At 47.5% G+C, this 17,057-nt stretch overlaps 1 protein-coding gene across 11 annotated transcripts in view; it reads right to left on the bottom strand.

The window, feature by feature from the left end:
* Positions 1-8,943: 8,943 nt before the first annotated feature.
* Positions 8,944-17,057, bottom strand: part of NFYC (nuclear transcription factor Y subunit gamma) — an 81,800-nt gene continuing 73,686 nt past the window's right edge. For 3 of the 11 annotated variants that reach the window (XM_033226915.1, XM_033226916.1, XM_033226917.1), the window contains exons 8-10: positions 13,842-13,949; positions 11,131-11,190; positions 8,944-10,144 (exon numbers count right to left, since the gene is read on the bottom strand). In XM_033226915.1, coding sequence (XP_033082806.1) covers positions 9,713-10,144; positions 11,131-11,190; positions 13,842-13,949 — 600 coding nt within the window. In that variant the 3' untranslated portion in view covers positions 8,944-9,712. The other 8 variants (XM_033226911.1, XM_033226914.1, XM_033226912.1 and 5 more) reach the window with 8 other exon arrangements.

Here is a 17,057-nt window from a genome sequence, read left to right on the forward strand (position 1 = left end):
CTTTCTTACAGCTCCAAGGGCTGCTAGAGGTCACAGGAGGGATAAGTCTCCACAGGCAATGACAGAGGGAGCTTTCTTGGGGACAGGAGTGGGGAGGACTGGGAGAGACGCAGAGATGTACAACCAATAATGCCTGCAGCTACCATTAATGAGGCCTGCAGTAAATCCTAAGCCTTGTGCAGGATGTTTTACCTGCATTGTCTATTTCAGCATCCCCACAACCTTGTGCAGTAATACTGTTCAGTCTCATTTTATAGTCAAGAAGACTGAGGCTCAGTGAAGAGACTTGCCTTGTATAGCTCTTAATTCACCCAGGTGCTGCTGTATGTATGTGTGTGTGTGTGTGTGTGTGTGTGTGTGTGTGTGTATTGGTGTGGGAAGGATGTTACAGAGCATTTGGAAGAGCAAGCTTAGCCAGGGGGATGCAGGAGGACTTGAATGCCAAGCTGGAGGGTCTAATTTGACTTGATAAGAAACAGGGAACCCGGCCAGGCCCTGAGGCTGGGCATGCTGCAGAGGCTGTGGCTCCCTAGGAGAGAACCCAGGATGGGTGAAGTGGGAGACGCCAGCACCCAGAGAGGTTGGCAGTGCCAGGGACAGAAAGAGCCCTAAACTACAAGTCATGGCTGGGCTTCCAGTCCTAGCTCCACCTGTGGACTACCTGGGGACCTTGGGCAAGCCACTCCACCTCTTCCCCACCTTCCCTGGCTATCAGGGCTGAATGCTATAATGCATGAAAAAGTTAGAGACCATGCAGGGGGCTGTACACACATGACCCATTTGTCTTACTGATTTTCAGGTACGTGTTTGAGGCGGAGCGGGGAGATGCTCTGGGAATTCCCTGGTCCTAGCAGGTCTTCTCAACCTAGGAAGCCTTCCTAGGAGGGGACTGGAGTGGAGAGTGCTCAGAGGGTGATGGCATCACATTATTGACCTCTGGGAACCCACCTCTACTGAGAGCAGGAGGAAGCATGAGAGAAAGATCAGGCCTTCCTCCTTTTCCCTATGCAGCCCAGAAAGGACAACAGACTTAGGCCACCCACCAGGCAAGAGGTGCCGGAGGGGCCCAAGGAATTTCTTTTCCCCAGATCTGGGTGTGGCACTGACCTGCCCCCAGCCTAGACCAAGCAGGCCAGTCAGCTCAGAGCCACAGGAAGTGGGGAGGGAGCAGTATTGCTGAGCTCAGTGAAAGCAAACCCCCATTGATCCTCAGGGTTGGAGGGGGCCCACAGGGAGGAGACACAGAGGGAGAAAGGGGCGTGGAAATGAAGGTCAAAGCCCTCCCTTCTTGCAGGGCTCCTCCTCTGCCTTCAGGATTCTTCCTCTAAGAATCCTGATTCTTTCTCTAAGATCCTTCCTCTAACCTCTACCCCTGGAAGACCATGCAGAAGGCAACAGTGCTGTGGTCCCGCTGGTTAACTCCATGTTCTCAGTGAGAACCACTGGGACAATGGAGTTGGCTGAAAAATGAAAAGGAAGGACTTTTCTGAGTTGCTGAGTGTGCAGTGGAAAAGAACTTCCATGCTCTCCTGGTGGGAGAAACTTGGATGAGGGCTCAGGGAGGGAGATGACGTGAGTAGGAGGGACTGAAGATTAAGTAGCAGGAAATGGGGTTCAGAAAGAGGTTGACAACCTGGTAAGGGAGATGGGATTCAAGGAGGAGAATGGGTGCTCCAAAGAGAGGCTACAGACTCAGTGACAAAGATGGGAGGCTCAGAGACCAGGATTTCCATGTCAAGCTTGATTAAGCACTTATTAAATTCCTCCTCTTTGAAATATTAGATGTGCAAAGCAAGGTAAGTGCTAAATACTTTTTTTATTTTTTATTTTTATTTATTTATTTATTTTGAGACCAAGTCTTGCTCTGTTGTCCAGGCTGGAGTGCAGTGGTGTGATCTTGGCTTACCGCAAACCTCCGCTTTCCAGGTTCAAGCTATTCTCTGCCTCAGCCTCTCGAGTAGCTGAGAATACAGCTACTGTATTCTCACCACCATGCCTGGCTAATTTTTGTATTTTTTGTAGAGATGGGGTTTCACCATGTTGGCCAGGCTGGTCTTGAACTCCTGGCCTCGAAGTGATCTATCAGCTTTGGCCTCCCAAAGTGCTGGGATTACAGGCGTGAGCCACCATGCCCAGCTGATAATTAAAAGAAAAAAATACATATTCAAGCTCCAAAAGCAAGAATGGGGAATTGTGTAAGACCATAAGAGGTAATTCCTGGTGGCGAGCAGGAATTGAAGGTGTATTTCTGAGGAGCGGGTCCAGTGTCCAGTGGGGTGGGAGGGTGGGAAGTATAGTTGCCAACCTTAAAAATGCCAGGGGCAACAGTAGGCTTTCTGTTTAAAGCTGGGTCTGGTAAAGTGCTGCCTTCCATGAACAGGATTAAAATCTCTGTCTGCTAGCCACCTGGCCCCTGGCTTTAAGCAGAAAGAGGACCCTTATAAGTGTGACACCTCAGCCTGTCCACATGAGATGTGGGCTCAGGATTTGATATCCAGGCCATGCAAAAATCCCAAACCAAGACACTGCTATAAGAGCTGATTTGAGGCTGGTGCACTTCCACGTGCCTTAGGCACATACAACTGAGAAATCATCCCTTAGGGTGGCCTCCACATCCCAGGGCACAGTCAGGAAAATGTGCTGAAAATAATCTCAAGGATAAGTTCCATAACAGATTAGAAGCACCATACCTTGAGAGACATACCTCTCATGGGAGAATTTATACGTAAAGACCTAGAGCTAATGGAGCAATCTGAAAGGAAATTTAATATAGCTAAAATCATCAAAAAGATAAAGAAAGAAGTAGCATCTATAAAACAAGAATAGAAAGATATCAAACAGAAACGTAGCAGAAATGAACAGAACTATCTAGAAATTTTAGAAATGAAAACTAAAGTCACTAACATTTTTTAAAAAATCAATAAATAGGTTATCAAATATATCTGAAGAGAATGAATGAATTAGAAGCTAGAACTGAAGAAATCCTTCAGACTGAAGCACAGAATAAAGAGATTAAACAGATGGAAGAAAAGAGACATAGAAGATTGAATGAGAAACTCTAGCATATGCATTAAGGGTTTCAAAAAGATACTGGAATGACTAAACTTGCCAAAAATAATCAATGAATTTCTAGATTTAAAAGGCCCACAGACTACCTAGTAAGATATCTTAGAAAACAAAACTCTATCTAGACACCTTATAGTCAAAGTGTAGAATATCAAGAATAAATAGAAATTCTAAAAGCCACCAGAGAGAAAAGATGGCTTATCTACAAAGGTCCAATAATTGAGTTGACAGTAAACTTCTCATCAGCAACAACAGATGCCAAGAGACAATGGAATCATATCTTCCAAGTGCTGAGGGCAAATAATTGTGAACCCAGAATTCTATACCTTGCCAAACTGTCACTTAAATGAAAGGGCAAAATAAAGACATTTGACACATACAAGATATTAGAAAGCTTCTGTTCCACAGACCTTCCCAGAAAGAGAGACCAGGAGCTTGGGGGAGGGGCTGGGAGTTCATAGAGATGATGGGCACAGCACACGGCCAAGACTCTAAGGAGAGGCTGGAGGCTCAGGGATTGGAGGGAGGCCGGGTTCTGTTTCAGACCTCTCCTCAGCACCAGCCAGACACAGGAACCCAGCCCAGCCTGGTCCAGCTCAGGTTCTTCCCTCCTGAGTGCCAGTCTTACTGTCTTTCTGTCTCCTCTTCCTGATCCATGGCAGTGGAACAGTACCCAGGCTGGGGGAGACACCAGCAGCCTGCCTCAGGAGGACTTGAGGAAGCCATGGCCAAGTTGCTCATGTGACTGGGCACTGGGCCTCCTTATGAGGGTCTTCTCCTCTTAGGAGCTCAGATGCCACCTCACTGAGGCCTATAGATGGCTGGAACTGTGGGACAAAAGCTAGGTCCCTACCCAGGAGTTGGTGGGAAGGGGACTCTCATTCTCTGTAGGAAAATAATCACAAGTGGAGGGGGTGAAACCCATGGGGGCTGGGTCAGCTGGGATAGGAGGCTCCTAGGAGCATCTGGCTCCAGTCAACCAGCTGGTGCCCTTGGGTAATATTTTAACATTTTTGAGCCCCAGTTTCTTTCTTACAAAATAGGGAGAATGCCTACCTAACAAGGATGTGAAAATGAAATGAGAATCCATGAGTACCAAGCTTTAGACGTATTTTCTTTTCTTTTTTTTTTTTTTTTTTGAGACAGGGTCTCACTCTGTCACCCAAGCTGGAGTGCAGTGGCATGATCTTGGCTCACTGCAATCTTTGCCTCCTGGACTCAAGTCATCCTTCCCAGCTCAAGCAATCCACCCACCCCAGCCTCCCAAGTAGCTGGGATTACAGGCATGTGCCACCATGCCCGGACTAATTTTCATATTTTTTTGTAGAGATGGGGTTTCACCAAATTGCCCAGGCTGGTCTCAAACGCCTGGCCTCAAGTGATCCTCCCGCCTCGATCTCCCAAAGTGCTAGGATTACTAGCATGAGCCACCATGCCTGGCCTTAGACATATTTTCCTAGACAGAAATTTCTTAAACAATAATCTCCATTGAACACCCCTGCCTGGCATATTATCATAGCTCAATAAAAAATTGTTAACAAGGGCCAGGCATGGTGGCTCACGCCTGTAATCCCAGCACTTTGGGAGGCCAAGGTGGGTGGGTCACAAGGTCAAGAGATTGAGTTGAGACCATCCTGGCCAATATGGTGAAACCTCATCTCTACTAAAAATACAAAAATTAGCCAGGAATGGTGGCAGGCACCTGTAGTCCCAGCTATTCGGGAGTCTGAGGCAGGAGAATCACTTGAACCCAGGAGGCAGAATTGCAGTGAGTCGAGGTCGCACCACTGCACTCCAGCCTGGCGACAGAGCGAGACTCCATCGCAAAAAAACAAAACAAACAAAAAGAATTTTTTTTTTTGAGACGGAGTCTCGCTCTGTCGCCCAGGCTGGAGTGCAGTGGCCGGATCTCAGCTCACTGCAAGCTCCGCCTCCCGGGTTCACGCCATTCTCCTGCCTCAGCCTCCCGAGTGGCTGGGACTACAGGCGCCCGCCACCTCGCCCGGCTAGTTTTTTGTATTTTTTAGTAGAGACGGGGTTTCACCATGTTAGCCAGGATGGTCTCGATCTTCTGACCTCGTGATCCGCCCGTCTCGGCCTCCCAAAGTGCTGGGATTACAGGCTTGAGCCACCGCGCCCGGCCAAAAAGAATTCTTAACAAGAAAAAAATGTTATGGTGAGAGCAGATGAACAGAAGTGGGAATATGTGCAGTGTGGCTGCAAGGATGGTTTTGTGTTCATTCACTCACTCATCAGTTATTGTTACCCTCTTGGTGCCAGGCTCTGTGCTGCGCTCCAGAGGTGGAGATGACCCTGGACTTGAGGACTCCCTGTGAGGAAGACAGCCCAACCCAGAAAACTCTAACAGCAAGGTAGAGGGTTTCTTTAGAGTCTAACTTGGTCTTATGTTCGTTGTCTCTCTCCCCCGTCCCCAACCCAACCCCCACCCTCAACCCACTCATTAATGTAAGTTCCATGGTAGCAGACAAGTCAGATTTGTTTTAAGCTGTATTCACAATGTTTAAAACAACATCTGACACACAGAAGGTGCCAAAGAAACATCTGCTGAGCGACTGTATATGAGCTCTAATAATAGAGGCTGTAGAAGTTCACATGGGAACATTGAAGAGGTCTTGAAGTTTCTCAGCAAGGGCCATTTAAATTGGGCCTTGATGGATGTATAGAAGCTCAGTAAGTGAAAAAGGAAGTAAAAGGGCATTTCAGGCATTGTAGCTAGCACATTCTGAAAACATGGAGGAAAGTTCAGGGATCAGTAATTGGGTGTGACAGGACCATAGAGTACAGGAGGTGGTGGGGGAGAGGAGAGTGAAAAGAAACAAAGCTGGGGAGATAAGAAGGACCTTGAACCAACTTCAGCTGTCAGAAAGTCATTAAAATCTAACCACCTACCTTGAGGCAACACTCTGGAGAGGGTAGAGTTTCCAGCTCTCACTATTATCCTAGGGAGGACCCTCCCTTCAAAGGGTGAGAGTCTTATCAGGAAGGGGGTTAAGAAAGGGGACAGTCATACTCCCACTAGTTCCTAGAATTGTCTACAGTTGGGATGAGCGGGACAGGGCACCTCCCAGAGACACAGGTGAGGGCTGCATGCTGCCCCCTTGTGGCCTCCGCAGACCTGAGCGGCAAGGAAGCCAGCCAGATCGTCTGCTCCTGATTCCAGGGGTCTCCAGTCTCCAAGGTCATCCTTGTGGCACGTTATCCCACCCACTAGCTGTCCCCAGACCAGACCCAACGGCTTTATTTATTTCACGCATACTCAAGGCTGGGCCAGTCAGTTCAGGAAGACTGAATAAAAGGAGATAGTTCACATTTCAACAGCCTGCCTCTTTCCTACATATATACACGTCACCTTTGGCCAGAGAGCAACTGTGTATGCACAGGGGGTCAGGAGATCAGTGTTTTGGTTTCAATTCCACCCTTAATTCATGGAGTGACCTTGGGCAAGTCACTGCACTTCACTAGCCCTCCCATGACTCCATCTCTAACACAGGGATCATGATGCCTCTTCCTGTCTCCCCTGCAGGGTCACTGTGAAGATCATCGGGAAGGAGGACGGATGCTGCAAGTGCTAGGAAAAATGTTTAAAAAGTGCTCCGGATGTAAGGGGATCATGCTGGGTATTAGATAGGGGCTCTCTTGGGCTGCACCAAAGGGTTTGTTTACACTAGGATGGGCCCTGCTGGCAGGGCAATTTAAAGGGAAAGTGTTCAGCAGGGAAGCTGCTTGCTAATCACAACTGATCAAAACATCTCTAAAACAAGAATGGAAGTCTACAGGAAAATGGGGACCCACTCACTGGCCTGAAACTACAGTCATACTTGGGTTTTCAGGAATGAACCAGAGCAAACAAGGTGGGACACAAGATGTCAGGAAATTAAATTGTGGAGCTTCTGCCTGAGGTCCCTCTGCACTTCCACTTTCTCCCTCTTGCATTCCCTGCATGCGGGGCTAGGCACACGGGTATCAGTGAAAACTTGCTATTATATGATGTCTCGCTAAGACTGAGTTCAGGACAGCTGGAAAGGCCAGAAAATCCCCTTCAGAAAAAAGTCCACAGCTAGAATGAAGATAACTAGATATAGGAGGGACTGAATTTGGGAGTTGCGAGCATGTGGGGGCTGACCCTGACTCACTGTGTTATGGGGGCCAACTTACTGACTTCTCATGGTGAACTGTCACCTGCTTTACCTACCCTGATGACACTCCATGTCATTTTGGATACACAGCATCATGTATCCAAAACCTTAAAGCTAAAAAAACTTTGCTTTTGAAAAAAAAAAAAAAAAGTTGTCTTTCTAATGTGAATCCTTTACCCGGTCTCATCTCTTTTTGCTTTGGTGACCAGGAAGCTCAGGGTCAAATAATTCTAATAACTACGTAGGTCTTTATAACCATGGTATTTGTGTTGTTTTCTATAATCCTGATTTCCTACTAGATTATGTTTTTCCTAATTCTAATTTGTTTTATTATTTCATTGTGTTGTTTTCATTGCAATTTTTTCTTACGGACTGAGGTAAGGCATAGTGAAGTAGATGCTGAGTACTTTATAAGCTACCATCATCAGGACAATATAAGCAACAGGATGCCCCAATTTGGAGTAAAGGGTACAGCTGGCCAGACTTGAATCTAGGCAAAGTATTTAAGCAGATCCCAGAAATGTGGGCAATCTCCTGGGAGGAAGAAAGAGCAGAGGGCATTAGAGTTATCAGAAACTACTTGTTGAAAACCAATTCATGTCTTACCCCCATGGTTTACAGTGGATATTCATGAGATAATCATAAAAGCATCAGGTTCAGACTTGAAATCATCTAATAAAAGCCTTTCCCCAATTTCCACCTCACTCACTGAGACAGTCCCAAAGACGGGAGGTATCTGCCCATGGGTTTAGGGCAAATAGCTACATTTCCTGGCACCCAGCTCACTGTTCTTCCCACAACAGCAGCTCATTCCAGCTGGAAGGATGGCATGGTGGAGGTAAGAAAGATGGCTCATCACTGGCCTCTGTGGCCAGTGAATAAGTGGAATGCTCTATTTTCTCTGCTTCAATTAACAGGAAGTAGGTCTTGGCTGCAGAACTCTTGGCTGACAAGGCACCTGGGTTGTTCTCTGGCAGATGCCATGCCATTGGTAATGGGCGTGGCCACAGCAGGTAGCTGAATGGCAGCCTGTGCCAGGCAGGACTGGAATGATTTACCCCAGGTTTGTTTGATAGAGCCAGCTTTCTCCATGAGAGATGCCCCCTTGACCCTCAACCAGCTCCCTATGGCAGGAGACACCGCTCAATCTGATACATGGTGAGAATCCAGTAAGTCCAGCAGGCAAGCATCTCTGAGCAGCAAATATATTCTGATGAAGTTCACTTTTAAGACTGGCTGAGGTAGGCCAGGCACAGTGGCTGATGCCTGTAATCCCAGTACTTTGGGAAGCTGACGTGGCAGGATCACTTGAGCCCAGGAGTTCAAGACCAGCCAGGGCAATAAGTGAAACCCTGTCTCTACAAATAAATTAAAAAATTAGCTGGGCATGGTGGTACCTGACTGTAACCTGACTGTAGTCCCAGCAACTCAGGAGGCTGGGGTGGGAGGATTGCTTGAGCCCAGGAGTGTGGTGTGCTTGATCACATCACTGCACTCCAGCCTGGGAAACAGAGCAAGACACACACACACACACACACACACAAAGATCGGCTAAGGACCTGTTTGCTTTAGATACACAGCATGAAGTTCCCTTCGCTTTGAACATCCCCTTCTCACAAGGGCGGCCCTCTCTCCCAGACACACAACCTGAGGGCAAATGAACCTTTCCAAGCAAAGTGGCCCCATGAATGTCCCCAGACACAGAAACCCAGACTCTAAATTATCTAAAATGAGATTTATTGCATTTCATGCAGTTTGAAGTCCATGCAAAGGAGACTAGCACAGTGTTTAATGCATTTAAAAAATAAAGGAGAGGTGGGCAGCAAACGCCCAAAGTCCTAGTCTCCTGGGTCCCTGGGAGAACAGAGTGTGGCAATGAACCCACCCACTCTCCATGGGGAATAAATCTCTTAAATGCAAGGAATGTTTCCATGGCCTCTGGATGCAAATACACAGAGCTCTGGGGTAAGAGCAAGGGATGGGGAGAGGACCACGAGTGAAAAAGCAGCTACACACATTCACCTAATTCCATCTGAGGGCAGAACAACGTGGCAAGTCTTGGGGGTAGCAGCTGTTCCAAGAGTCAAGAAATACCATACACCCCTGGGGAGATTTGCTCCTAAAAAGAAGTGGCAGTAACAAACAAACAAAAAAAAACAAAAGAAGAAGTATTTCTTCAACCACACTCTTCAAGAAAATGCCATAAATATGTTATTTAATATTTTAATTTCATAGCATTGGACACACAGCTCAACATATTGAAATATTGATTCCTTGAAGAAAAAAATGGGAAAAAAAGGAAACAAAAAATATTGCATCTTTCTGCTGGAGAATCTTGGCCCCAGGCATGGGGCGTAGTGCACCAGTGTCCTAGCCTGCAGGAGGCGCTGAGGTCGGCCGGGTCCTCTGGGGAGGAAGGCTGTGCCCATCGCCTGGGGCTGTATGGCAAAAATTGTGTTGGGTGTCCTTGGCCTTGCCAGCTCAGGCCCTCAGTCGCCGGTCACCTGGGGGGTCTGCCCGTCGGAGGGCTGGTTGGCTGACTGGATGAACATGGGCTGGGCGAGGTCCTGGCCCGCAGGCATGGTGACTTGCTGGATCTGGTAGAGCTGCTGCGAGGGGTGGAGAGGAGAGAGTGAGGTCACCCCTGGGAGAGGGGCATGCAGCTCCCTATGGGTCTCGAGCTGGTTGGGGGTCCCAGATACCTCAACCACCACCCACTGCAAGGCGTCAGAAGGAGGAGGGGAAGTGGAGCTCTGCTGGGGTTGGGAGCAGCAGACACAGGAGGCACCAGCCCGGTGTGAGGGGGGGTGTGTGGTGGGCAGGGAAGAGGTGCAGGGAGTTGAATTTCCTGTGGCTTTCACTTCTCTGGGCTCTGCCTCTCCCGTTAGCTCAGAGACTCGAGCTTGCTGCACGCTGTTCCTCTGTGGCAAACACAAGCAATTCGAACCACTGTACCAGCAGCTTGGAAGTCAGCATTTCCCCAACTCTTGGTAATCTACACTGGCAGGGGCAGTAGGATTACCCCCTCCTCTCCTCCTTTTCTCAGAGTATCTGGCTCAGGTTGAAACTAAACTGAATTTGAATTTTCTCCATGGGCCCTGCTAAGGAGGTGGCCTGGTATTAAACACTTAACTAGCCAAGACCCTTCAGGGGTGGAGAAGATACTCACACAGCCACTTAGGAAGGTCAGGGCTAATTGACTACTTGGTTTCCCAGGCGCTCCCCAAAGAAACCAAAAGCCAAGACTTCACAGGAGCCCTGGCATGTAAGCCTAGCATGTGGTGCTGGCAGAAGCCAGAGTTGGGTCCTGATGCCAGCTCTTCTCCCTTTTGAGCAGCAGAGGGCACAAGTTTGGGCATGTCATCCTATCATGTCCTCAGTGGTCTCTGGTACTGTACTGTGAGGGGAAAGCAGAGGGAAAAGGGAAGATTCTCTCCTCGTATGGACTGAAAATTACTGAATTTCAGGCACCCAGAGAGTTCAAGAGGTCACATGTTCTCTGCATCTCAATAGTCTATGCTATTAAAAAAACATTATGGCTTAGGGGAAAAAAAAATACAGTTCTAGAGAGGGAACCGGAAACCTGCTCTCTAGTCCTGTCTCTGCAATGAACATCTAGGGGAGCATGGACAAGGCACTTCCCATCTCCAGGGTTCAGTCTACTCATCTGTCATCTGTAAAATGGCAACTGGGGCTACATGTCTAAGATTATTTTTAGTTCCAACTAAGTCTATAAAACTAAAGGATAGGTGCCCTGATTTAAATACTGTACTTGTTTTAAAATTTCTGCCCACTCCTTGCTAGGAGAGGACAGGACAGCTGCCCTAACCATCCAAACCCAGATACTTCCTGCTACCCTGCCCCGCAATTCCTCACCCTCTGCCCCTGCCCAGGCTGGGTACCCTACCTGTCCATCTGTGAACTGGCTGAACTGCTGCTGTCCTTGCTGGACCTCTGTCTGGGTAATCTGTAAGAATCAAGATGGTAGAGTTGATATGTCAGCTGCAGGGTCTGATCCACCAGCCCACCACCCAGAAGAAGGTCATAAAGATCAAATGAGACAACGCATATAAAGTGCCCAGCTCAATGGGTAGTAAGAAAGCAAGGACCCCTCCTAATCTTCTAGCACTGATGGCTACCCCAAGAGTTGGCAGCACAAAGGGACATCGAGAATCCTGGAGCACATAATAGACAGTTCCCACATCCATCTCTCTAATGAATGCCTACTCCCTCAACCACCCACTCATCTCAAGGTCCTGAGGCTCCAACAGAACACATGGCTCCTAGGTCCTAGGGTTTGGGGTAGAAGTCCTAAGAGTCAGTCTTTCAGCCAGTAAAGGCAGATTGCAAAGTGTTAGACAAAGTGGTGAGTGGTCTCTTTCATTCTTGGAAGGTGGGCTCCAAACCTAACCTGTATCACCCAGATCATCTGACTGGAATATGAAACACCCTGGCAAGCAAGTGGCCTTGGCCCCAGCAGTCCTCATGGCAAATCTATGAAGTACTTTTTCCGAGAGAGGCACTGTGCAGTCCTCTAGGCCAAAGGAGGGGAGGAGAAAGGGGGAGTGACGGGGAGTGGAACAAAGACAACATTTATCACAAGTACTTAAAATCTTACTTGCGGACTGTGCATGGACTTTAGCTAAATTTACTGACATGTAGAACTGCATATATAATGACAACTGCTGGAAGCAGCTTGGTAAACTAGAAAGAAGACTGCGGTGTGCATGCACATGTGTTCCTACGGAATATTTGAGTATTTGACCAGCAGTGTCCTCTGTGTACCATTTCCTGGAATCATCACAGCCAGCCTGCAAGACAAGGACTGTCCTCTCAAATGTCCTCACCACGGCCAAAAACAACCCCTGCAAGCCTACACATGAGGCTATAAGGAACAAGAAAGGGAACAGGTATAAAAGGCTTCATGACTATTTCTTACTATTGTTCCTTATTTTAGTCCTTTTCCTTCCAACAGCCTATAAGCTGCTTGAGGGCAGGAGCCCATACAAAGTAAGTATTCCAGAAATGTCTGCAGAATAAACAAGTGAGCCCGAGACAAATGGAAAATATTCCACATAGATAAGAAGGTTAACTGCTCTGTGGCGAGCAGGATTGCCATTCATATTAGCTGAGGTTTCACTTACCTTTAAATTTTATTTACATATTATTCATTCAGCTTCATTCAACAAACATTTACTGAGCACCTACTAAGTACTAGGTCATCACAATTACAACCTGTTGTTATAAAGATTTTCATTGCCTTCAGCTACCGCTTTCTTGCTTCTCCCGAACCTCTCCCATTTTTTGGCTTTAGTTCTGTTCCCAAAACCGAATTTTTTTTTTTTTTTTGAGACAGAGTCTCACTCTGTCACCCAGGCTGGAGTGCAGTGGCACAATCTCGGCTCACTGCAACCTCCACCTCCTGGGTTCAAGTGATTCTTGTGCCTCAGCCTCCCAAGTAGCTGGCATTACAGGCGTGTACCACCACGCCCAACTAATTTTTGTATTTTCAGTAGAAATGGTTTTGCCATGTTGGGCAGGCTGGTCTCAAACTCCTGACCTCAAGTGATCCACCTGCCTCGGCCTCCCTCCCAAAGTGCTGGGATTACAGGCGTGAGCCACCATGCCCAGCCCTAAACTGACTTCTGAGGAACCAAGAAGCTTCCTTCTCATTTCCTCCCACTCCCATGCCGTTATGTTTTTAGGATCCCAGGGAAGAATCTGACAAGGTTGAAAAAGAGGGGCTGGGAGAAGGGTGTGAGTCAGTATCAGTTACGGAAGAACTGAGACCTTAGGTAAGCCGGGGAGTGGGCAAAGAAAGAGCCCTTAATGATCCCGGAGACTATATGGAACTCAGAAGCCTTGCTTTTGGCTCATTCCTCGTATTTTCCCAAATGAGATCTTTGGAGACCTGCTCTACAAACTCAGCTCTGTCACCACTGTCAATAGGTACATCACCAGAAATGCAACTGGGCCAGACGGGTCCAGCTCTTAAACGATTGCTGCTTTTTTTGGGTCTGAGGCAAAAGAATCCATTAACAATGCCTCCCCTTGACCAGCACCCCCCATCTTCTACAAATGATGCCCACATCCCTCAATACCCCCAAGTCCAGGGAGGCAGCCCCCTCACCATCTGTGACTCAGCCATCAATACTGTAGAGCATGAGAGGAGAGGGGCAATTTTTCTGGTCAGGGATGCAAGAGGAGGTAGGGGTAAAATCTAAGTAAGCTTTCCAAAGGGCACAGGAGGTGCCAGAACACAACAGCCACTTGGGTTTAAAGATGGAAACGGCCTGATGATCAGGCGATCTGTCGAACATATCCCGGGTCTGACGGGTGTGCACACCTATAAGATTTCTTTCAGGCACCTTCGAGGCTTCCCCTGACTTGCATTTCTTTGCCCCTTGAGAACAAGACGGTAAGAGAAAACACTTTGAATCTAATGTTCCAATTACCACCCATGCCTCTTGGGTGCAGAAGAGATATGGAGGGTGTGGGGGTGGTGCCTCTGGCTGAAGGATGAGGCGGCAAGACAGTTGTGCGCTGAGTGCTCCTTTCCTGTCAGAAGCCACCTGCTCCTGGTCTCCAACACAAGCCCTGTGTCTCTGGGGCACATACCTGTTGAGCATTGGTGGCAAGTGTCTGGATCTGTCCCTGCACAACTTGAGTGCCTGATACAGGCTGGGCTAAGCGGATATACTGCAGCTGGCCGGCATTAAGCTGCACCTATGGCAGGGGCAGAGACAAACAGACCATAAGACATTGAGCATAATCTCAAACAGGCAAACTTTCTATGACCAGAGATGGTGATTGCCCCCTACCCCTCAAGCCCTCCAAAGAAGCCTGCCCTGAAAAAAGTCCCTTTTAAACAGAGGTCAAAACAAGCAAAACCAGAACATCCACAAGTCACACAACACAGAAGAGAGTATGTTCCCTGAATGGACTTCAGAAAAAACTCCCAGAAGATCCTGTCACAAAGGTGAGAACAGCATGGCTGCATGCTTGTTATTTGCCGGATCTTAGCTACATGATCACGGCTTATCTTTGGAATTTATCTGACTGACATGATCAGAATGCCTGTACATTAAGTGTGGGACTCTTTCCCTCCCATCTCCCACAATTCCCAATACTGTAAAGAGATCCAGCATCCACCAGGAGCCCAAAGCAGACAGCCATCATTCTGCATCATAGCCCTCACACTGCCCTGTCCCGTGTTGCACATCTTGGAGGCAAAAGCTGGCCTGCTTAACCATCTCTCTCCCCAAGAGCCAGGCTGGATGGGGGTCTGTGGGGCTTTTAGGATCCTTGGTGTTCAGCACTAGTTTCTGGCCAAATACCTCCCAAGGGGAAGCAGAATCAATAAACCTTTCACAGAAAACCCCATCATGGGAAACCAAAGCTACAAAAGCGCCCTTAGAGTCTCTCATGCTTACGATTAAATCTCAGATAATACAATAATACCACATGCTGCATTTAATTGTGTGCTAAAAGCCTTAACTCAGGCTCTTAATGCTCCAGTGTACCATGAGAGTATTAGTGCTTTGAGCTAGGGATGAAAAGAGGACCAAGGCAGTTACCATGTCAGAGAACTGTAGCTCAGCAAAGATGAAGGTCAGCAGAGGAGGACTGCAGACATTCACACCCTCAATTTAGAGGAAATGAAAAGGGTTCTGGGAGCATGGATAGACTAGGTCTCTATCTGGGGGCCCCAGAAACCACCTGCCCTGGCTGCCCAGTCTGCTTTGTTGCAAGGGGGAGTTTCTTGCGGCTAACAGGTAAGTGTTGCCTCTGCTCTGGAGCAAATTTCCCTCTGGTCTTCAAGGGCTGCAGGACTCTTCCATGAGGAAAATGCTAATGGGATGAAGCTGTACTCCTGCACACAATGTTCAATCAAAATGCTTTTCTGAGACTTCCAGCCTCACAGAATTTGAACTACCAAGAAAAAACGACCTCTCAAGTTCATGGTAGACCATTCCAGAATTGCCCACTTGAGGCAAGATGGAGGGACACACAATCTAAACCTATTAAAAATCTGGTTCAAAGGAGACAGGGCAAAAGTGTTATGACCTGCAGTCATTTCTTTCCTAAGAATATGCCAAGAGAAGCTGCTGGGAGGCTGTGGTGCCAAGCCTGAATTCCCCACCTAAATCCTATAATGCAGCTTCCTGGCAACAATGTTAAGTTGCTTATGGGGAGGAAGGCAGCTGTGGGGAGGTATGGGAAACCTCATCTACAGAGACTGATGGTGGCTAGTCCCAGGAGTCCCCAGAACTCCAGCCAGGGATCACAAGAAGACTAAAGTCTTGTCACAGGAGTGGGAGAAGGTATAATGACAGCTACAGGGATGTAAAATTTTCTAGCTGGGAAGAGCTCTTTGCAGAAACCCAAATGTGACTGAAAAGCTGTGAGCCAAATGGTTCCAAGCAGCTCTTCAACAGAAGCAAGAGGTTTCCTTTTTGGCTTAGGTTAAGACATTTGGTGATGATCTGTCCCTCATTTCTCTACAGCAGGACAGGTTTGGGGATCCTCGTAGCTTTTTTACACTAATTACAGACAAAATAAGCTCTGGGTTTTTGAAAGGGAAATAAAGTTTCCTTCCTGAAGCTCATCACGATTTAGGAACATTCCAATGAGCTGCCTAAAGAGTCTGGAAATGAAGACTCCTACAGAAAGTGCCGGAGCCAGTGAAGATGGAATAGTGAATTCTGCAACACATCTGCTAGGCTAAAGCTCTGTGTCCCAGAGGGTTAAAGTATCTGCAAGGTGCAACTCTCTCTTCTCTGGCTTAAATGAACCTGCGGCGGTGCCTTCACTTGCAAAAACGAGAACCATTCAACAGAAATCTTGGGGTTGGGGACTGAAACAATGAAGCAAAGCAGAGCTCAGTCGTGCAATCCATGGGTATTGTGAGCACACGTGAGAGGTGGAGAAAGAGACATACACACTCCGCTTTCCTAAGCTTTCTCTTGGCCTATTACTATGTTAACTTCAGATGAAGAACAATTCCTAAACTGATCTAAGGATACTTTCAGAGTTATTTTCACAGAGGAAGTGGTTAACCAAGTCTATGTAAGTTTCTAAACCTGCCTACGTTTCATTTATGACAAAAACGGCAAAGGGCAGGGAATAGAAGGACCGCTCTGTTTCACTTCTATGTGGGGGTCAAAACGACCATGTACGGACTGCAAGTGTTAAGACAAGGACACATTTTACAAAAGAAGGAGTACAATAAAAAAGCCAACAAATCTAAGAATTGAAATCCCTCAAGGCACACAGGAAGCAGCAGTCCACAGTAAAGGAATGGATAAGTTATACGAAAGCCAAAAATACACTTTGCTGCAGGCTCCACTGGGAACTGAGTCATGAATATGCAACAAGTGTATTTATGGCCTTCCCTATACACCTCCCTCTTATCCTCTGCTGATCAAATACAGGATTGCCTCACAGGGCCTTTGGGCCTTGGCATGGGTAGTGGTTACAATGATTTCCCTGCATAGGTGGAATGAGGGGAAATCGAGAGAAGATGCCCCACTGTGGGGAACCTGAACCTAGATTAAAGGAAAGCAGGGAACAAACACAGTGAAGCAAGTTGTGTTCAGGAACACTGGCACACAGGTTAAAAACAAAACACACACACATACACACACACACACATACACATAAAAATAAGTATTGTGGGCTGGGTGTGGTGGCTCACGCCTATAATCCCAGCACTTTGGGAGGCTGAGGCGGGCGGATCACCTGAGGTTAGGAGTTAGAGACCAGCCTGGCCAACATTGTGAAACCCCGTCTCTACTAAAAATACAAAAATTAGCCGGGCGTGGTGGCACGCAC

Source organism: Trachypithecus francoisi, unplaced genomic scaffold (genome assembly GCF_009764315.1).
Source record: "Trachypithecus francoisi isolate TF-2019V2 unplaced genomic scaffold, Tfra_2.0 Lachesis_group12, whole genome shotgun sequence".
NCBI classification, from domain to species: Eukaryota; Metazoa; Chordata; class Mammalia; order Primates; family Cercopithecidae; genus Trachypithecus; species Trachypithecus francoisi.